The sequence below is a fragment of the Ambystoma mexicanum genome, chromosome 1p (genome assembly GCF_040938575.1).
Source record: "Ambystoma mexicanum isolate Mex_15411 chromosome 1p, UKY_AmexF1_1, whole genome shotgun sequence".
NCBI lineage: Eukaryota > Metazoa > Chordata > Amphibia > Caudata > Ambystomatidae > Ambystoma > Ambystoma mexicanum.
In genome coordinates this window covers 1,236,716,918-1,236,723,948 of record NC_090921.1, presented here as the reverse complement: position 1 = coordinate 1,236,723,948, position 7,031 = coordinate 1,236,716,918, and the positions used below count along the sequence as shown (strand labels likewise).

The 7,031-nt window shown below is 50.8% G+C and overlaps 1 protein-coding gene across 1 annotated transcript in view; it reads right to left on the bottom strand.

The window, feature by feature from the left end:
• Positions 1–340: 340 nt before the first annotated feature.
• The window catches only part of FBL (fibrillarin), an 80,286-nt gene continuing 73,595 nt past the window's right edge, over positions 341–7,031 (bottom strand). The window contains exon 9 of the mRNA XM_069604967.1: positions 341–674. Coding sequence (XP_069461068.1) covers positions 650–674 — 25 coding nt within the window. The 3' untranslated portion in view covers positions 341–649. The remainder of the gene's footprint in view (positions 675–7,031) is intronic.

Sequence of the window (7,031 nt, the reverse complement as noted above, 5' to 3'; positions counted from 1 at the left end):
GTGTAGTATTGACAGTTGCCCAACATTTTTCATCCCTGCCCTTGCAGAGGTTATGCATCATCAATTGGTGCGCTTCAAGATATTGATCCATTTTCAAGTACTTTATCAAATTTTTGTGTTTCAGGGTAATTTTTTTCTTTCTAAGCTGTAGTTCAGAGAAGGAAATGGGTAATTTCTTCAAGGCTTTAATTTCCCTATATTTAATACGCTTAGAACTTTGGATTCTAGAGTCACCTGCCCTTCCCCTAGAGTGAAGGCCTAGATATGGGGTAACTCATCAAGACTGGTTTGCTTGCTAGACACTGCTTGCAACAACACTACCACTAACTGACACAACTAATCTGGTTCATATTTTTATTAAAAATTCTCATCCAAAAACGTCCATGCATCAAGCAAAAATAAGAACCAAAAAATAAGAAAAAAAATCAGTTTTATACAAATATCTAAATGGATTTACAATAAAGGGAGTAGCAATTTATCATTTACAATTTACAGTCTGTGGAAGTCTTAATCCAAAAAGGTATCCTGGTTGGCTTGAAAAGGGCTCTTCAACCTATCCTGTCTTTAAAGAGCACATAAGCTGGGGCTTGGAATAAGCTCATTTCCAACCTACAAGAGTTTGCTGCATACATATTCTAGTCCAAAAACTTTATTTCTTCTGCTTCGGTGGTGGCCTGTAAAATAAAAGGACACAGTCAGCAAAGCTAGAAAGCGATTGCACAAAAACTAACATATTTTAATATTTTCAGAAAATCTGATGTTTTATCACCCACTAGTACATTGAAGGCTCTCTTGGTTTCCGAAAGAACGATCTTTACCCCTCACATTTAATAAGTCTCATCCTTTTTGGACTGCTACCAACTTTTCTTTGCTATATGCATTGGCTCAATTCACCACACTCACTGGCAAGACAATCGGTTCACTGGCTCCCTGTCAAAGAACGCATCACCTTCAAGGTACTGACTACTACCCACAAATGTATCCACCACACTGCACCATCATATCTCTCAGACCGACCTCATCCAGACCTACCAGACTGTGCTACACTAACCAACTCACTGTACCACGCATCAATAAGACTACAGCAGGAGGGCGGGGTTTCCCCTAGATAGCACCAAAACTCTGGAACAATCTCCCCCACGCTCTAAGAGCGTAAGGCTCCCTCACAGAGTTTAGAAAAAAACTCAAAACCGCTCTTTAACTAAATTTCCTCTACCAACAGCCAAACAGGCACACATTGCTAAATATTGTTATCGTCTAAACCTGTATGCTTGTATGCCTCTATGCTGTAACTAAGTCGCACTATTCCTGTAACCAGCGCCATCTCTGTAACCAGTGCCACAATGCCTCAGGGCCGATTCTGTGCGCTTAGATATGAATAAATACATAAATGAACAGGTAACAGCCCAATAAATTGAATGTTTCACAGGCTAATTGCTAACAAAATTTGAGGCCTACTATTTCAACCAGCCATAGCCCTCTCCACACGTGGACTTCAGTGAACCATTTCCTTTCCGATTATGCAGGACATACACTTCAATACAGTTTGGATGCCCCAGGCAGATCAGGCTTTGGGAAAAAGCATCAAAATTTTTCTTTACATTTACCCCAATAATCTCAAGAAGAGTACCAAGAACCTGTAGCAGCAGGCAGGAGGAAAGACAAAAGACACTCGATTTGTAGCAGAACATTGACAAAGTCAGGATGATTTCCAAAAAATCTGGAAAACCACAAGGTGACATGTCTAAGCGCACCAGCATTTGTCTTTTCTGGATTCCATTTTTTGGCCAAGTAAATGCAGGTGCCACCCCACCCTCAGAACTAGGATCACATTTCCAGATTAAAAAGGCTTATTAAATGGGAGTTGGATTTAAATTCACTATAGAAAAAAAATATAATTTCATAAAATCCTTACCTACAAAGTAAAAGTTCATATTCATTACTACTGTATGCGCCTGTTCAGTGCACAGTTGCTTCCCCCAGCTAGGTGTGTGCTTCATAAATCCCATTCATACACATTATCCCCATCAGAAAATAATAAAACAAAGTTGCAACATTAGAAAAATATGGTTCGAGGTGGAGCTGTGGAGCAGCCCAAGATGGCTGCCTAGCCTTTCAGCTCCGTGCGGTCTCGGCGTTCATCTGCTCACATCTGCGGTCCCAGTCGTTGTGAAGGACCATCTGCTAGCCGTGGTGCTTTCGCTACTGCACTGGACATTTTGTGCAATTTTGGACTCGATCGGTCCTCCTGGGACCTGGTTGGCACCCTTGTTGGAGTTGGGCCTCACATTCCACCCGGCCCCGGCGGTCGCCTAGCATCCGGGCCTTCCGCCTGGCTTGCCTGACTCCCGGATCTGCCACTCGCCCCTGGGGCAGCTGCGACGGTGGCCCCGTTTCCCACCGCTCTGAGGAGTTGCTGCGGCCGCCGGGGAGACCCACTGTGGACGCCGTGACTTGCGGCGAGTCGCCTGCTGGGCCCTCTGTTGGCGGGCGGCGCTGTGACAGCTTCCAGCTGCGCTGGCGATCTTTGCAGCCTCCCCGTTGCCGACAGAGGATTTCTTCGCCCCACGGCGGGCCAGGTGAGCGGGGGCTGGAGTGGGCGGCGAAGCCTCTGCCTGCGACTTTGCAGGCCCCTGCTGGGTGCCAGAACTGCCATAACGAAGTGTCCCACCTGCGTCTGTGCCCCTCTCTGGGCCGCGACCGTTCCCCTTGCATTGACCAGGCTCCCCCCCACCCCCGGAGGACTCCTGAACGGATCCGAGATTCCCCCTGCTGCACCTGACAGTGTCCCATCTGTGGCCCTCGGCGCCTGGCCCCCTCGAGCAGCAGAGAGTGGCCTTTGCGCCTTGGACCCCCCCCCACATTGTTACTGTACTGTTAGCGGCCTGCCCGCCTACCCAATGCACTATAAGACTGTCCCCCAGCTGCTGCGGCGTGCCCTGCATTGCACACTCCATCATAACCCCGCTGCAGCCAGCTCTGGGGGGCCAGGGGGGCCGCTAATGTTGGGGCATCGATTTGACATCCCTAAACCAGGCCGTGCCCTGCGATTGCTTGATTTCCACATCCTCCCTATGAGCCTGCGCTACACCAGGACTTCTCCCTCCTTAGGGCGCCAACGACCCCACTTTCCTGCTGGCATTATTACCGTCTCCGCACGGGCCCCCCTGAGACAGACCCCACTGGCCCCCCCGTGCAACCTGAACACATGTGGAAGCCGCACACATCAGCCATCACAGCTCTGCTGCTCAGCCAGTAACGCTGCCATCTGCGGTGGTCCCCCAGCCGCCTTCTGGCGCCTGCCGGCACAAAAGACTAGGGTTGGTCCTGTCTGTCCCTGCCTTCGCCATTTCTTCATCCTACTCATAAGCGTGCCCTCTCTGCACCCGGGACCACTACAGCAACAATGCCTAGCAGACCCAAGGCAGGTGCCCAAGGGGGCACGATGGACAAGTACGCTACAGCTGCCCCTCGAGATGAGCCAGCCCGCGTGTCATCGCCTCAGGACGAGCCAGACTTGACCCCTCACCAAGTGGTCGGAGCACCTGACCTCACCCAACTAATGGAGTCTATGGCTAAAAACTTTGCCTCCTTCCACGAAAAGCTGGACAACATTAATGCTAATGTTGCCTCGCTAAAAACTTGAGTAGGCCAGGCGGGATCGAGGATCACCGAGGCCGAAAATAGAATCTCGGTGAACGAAGATGGTATTCACGCGCTCCAAGACACTGTGGCCTCCCTAACGCATGACATGAAGTGTCAAGGCGAAATGTGACGATTTGGAATCTCGCTCTCGCAGGAACAACCTGAGCATCATCGGGTCCCCGAGAATGCCCTCAAGGGGCGGATGGAAGACGCAGTGGAGAAACTACTTAAAGACCTGCTGGATAACCCTGCCCTCTCACCCTATTTCACATATTTCAGAGTCGAGCAATATGTGGCCCCATATGTGGCTCACCAGGCCCCATCGTCGCGCCCCAGACCCGGCAACATTCCCAGACCCATTATCGCCAAGATACTCAACTACCGCAACAGAGATCTCATCCTCCGTCTGTCGCGGGAAAAGGGAGACCTGCGATTTGAGGCCCACACCATCAGAATCTTCCCAGACTTCTCGCTGGCGGTGCAGCAGGAGAGGCGCCAATTCTTACGCGTCAAAAAGCTGCGCAGGGAGCACAACGTCCCCTATGCCATCTTGTTCCTGGCACGCTAAATATCACTCACGATGGCAAGATCTTTTTCTTCACTGTCCCAGACGAAGCGGTGAAGTTCATTGAGCTACATATACCTCTTCCTGGGCAGCGAGGCGACCACGCGCCATAAGCGTCATAGCCCACGATGTTATAAAGTGTCCACTGATCCTTGCCATGTGTTGATGGCAACCTCACTGTGTCCACTTAGCAACTGTGGCCTCTTATATGTATGCGGGCCACAGGCTAGCTCCTAAACTGTTTACTCCGCCTTCGCCCCCACTTGGTTCTCGGAGCTATCCCTGTGTCCTACTCTTTCCTGCGATGTCAGCCAACCAGAGTGCACTCTCTGGTCTCAGAGGCTGTTTGTGATACCCGTTTACCGCAGCAACACATTCGGGACAGTATATGCTGCCCCGCACCAAGTTCCAGATGCCGGCCGCACGGCACCAGCGCTCCCCATTGCATTTGCAATGTTTGCTTTCATTTTGTTCCTTTTAATGACTGGCCCCTGTTGGGCTGGGATGTGGCCCTATCCACGTTGGATCTGGTCCTCTGACCTTTATTTCCCAGTTGGAGCAGGCCCAAAGGGCGACTTGTGTTCTGGGGTGGGAGGTCTGCACTGCATGTTGGGGGTGGGCAGTGAGGGTGGGGGTGGCAAAGTTGGGGCTGGGTTAACAGTTAAAACATGGCTGAGAGATAGACTACTTCGACTCAACATAACTGCACACGGCAAATGCAAAAGGTGGAAAGCTAATGAATACTACCACTGGGATGTTCCATAATGTGACACTATGGCCCTGAACCTTATGACATGGAATATCCGTGGTCTGAGCAATTTCACTAAAGCCTGCAGGATAACTGCCTATGCCCATCAGCATGGCGCTAAAATCCTCTTTCTCCAAGAAACTCATGCCCTTGGGTGCCTAGCAACATGCCTCGCCCCCACGTGGGGCGACAATACTATACGAAGTACTCCACCCAGTCAAGGGGGGGTCCTAACTTTAATCCATAAGTCAGTCCAGTTTTCCCTGCGTACCAGCCACATTGACCCCAAGGGCAGATATGTGATACTTCGCTGCTCACTTGCTAATATGGAATGCCTCCTTGTGAACACATAAGCCCCTAACTTTGATGCCCCTGATTTCTTTGATGCATCGCCACCACGCTTCTGAAATATATTGGTATTCCCATCATATGGGGCGGGGACATGAATCTGATCCTACATAAAGGCCTGGACAGATCCGGGACGGCCCGCAGAGCCCCATCACGCGCGGCCCATAGGTTACATGCCCACATGGACACTAGGTCTCAAGGATGTATAGAGAGCTCTCAACCCACAGGCTAGAGAGTACACATTCTACTCATCGGCACACGATAGCCTCTCCAGGATCGATCTTTTTCTCATATCGAGTTGCATGGTAGGCAGGGTCACAGAGACCAAGATATTACCCCGCACATTAATCGGACCATTCACCGGTAACACTTCGTATAACACTGGGACACGACCAGCCCCCTTGCTCCTCCTGGAGATTTAAGTCGGAGGCCCTCCAAGACAGTCTTCAAAGCTGATATCCCAGCTGATCAACATCTTCTTTGAGTGCAATAACAGGCATGACACCTCCGATGGAGTACGCTGGGAGGCATTCAAGGTTTTCATCAGGGGGATGTGCATCGCTGGGGTCCTCAAAGTCATAAAAAATAGTTTGCAGCAATCAGAAGCAAAGTTAGGAGCGAGAGGGTGTATGCCTCCGCCCCTTCCCTGACCATACTGGCACAGATCAGAACGGAATTGGAAACATTTGAGTCTCATGCTCTAAGAGAAGTTCGGTACTTCGCCCGTCCCGTAGTGGCCAGGAAGTATGGTGAGGGGGATAGGCCGGGTAGGACATTGTCCAGACTGGTCCGCACTGAGGGGGGCAGGAACTGCATTGACTGTCAAAGACACAGGAGGCACCCTGTGCTGGTCCGACCAAGACATCCTTGGACATTCACTGCGTTCTACACGACCCTGTATGGCCCCCAGCAAGAACATAGCCTGCAAGACACGGACACCCTGCTAGATCAAATCCCCATGACCCTCTCCCGCACGACTAGCGACCTACTTGAAGCTCCCATCACCCTCGATGAGATAACCACGGTCATCTCAAACTGCCCTAGGGGCAAAGCACCAGGCCCGGACGGCCTAACCTCAGTTTTATCGGGAACATGTAGCCATTTTGGCACCCAGACTCCTGGAGGTGTGGAACAAATCCTTAAAGTTCAAAATCCTACCCCAATCCATGCGTGAGGCGCTTATAACTGCTACCCAAGCCGGATAAACCGCTGGACGAATGTGGCTCCTATAGACCCCTTTCCCCAATTAACACTGACACGAAAATATTTGCCAAGATTATTGGCAATAGGTTCCTCCCCATTATGCCTCACTTAGATCATCCTGACCAGAGTGGTTTTGTACCCGGCAGATCCACCGCCCTCAATATCTGTCGCCTGTTCAATGTTTTGTCTAGAATTGACCCCAACGCAAAAGCCGTGGCGGTCACTCTCGATGCCCAGAAGGTGTTTGATATTGTGTCATGGCAATATATGTGGGCGGTGCTCCACAAAATGGCAAGTGGTCCACGCATGAGATTGTACATCAAACTGCTCTACACAAGCCCCGTAGCCAGAGTCCTAGTCAACTCCAGGGCCTCGGCCCCCCTTCGCTCTCCAGAGCGACCCACCAGGGCAGTCCTTTCTCCCCGATACTCTTTGCGCTCCCTATAGAACCCATGGCTGACAACGTTAGGGACAAACATGCGCAAAGGTATACGTCTTTGCGATACTCCCGAGATCATTTCA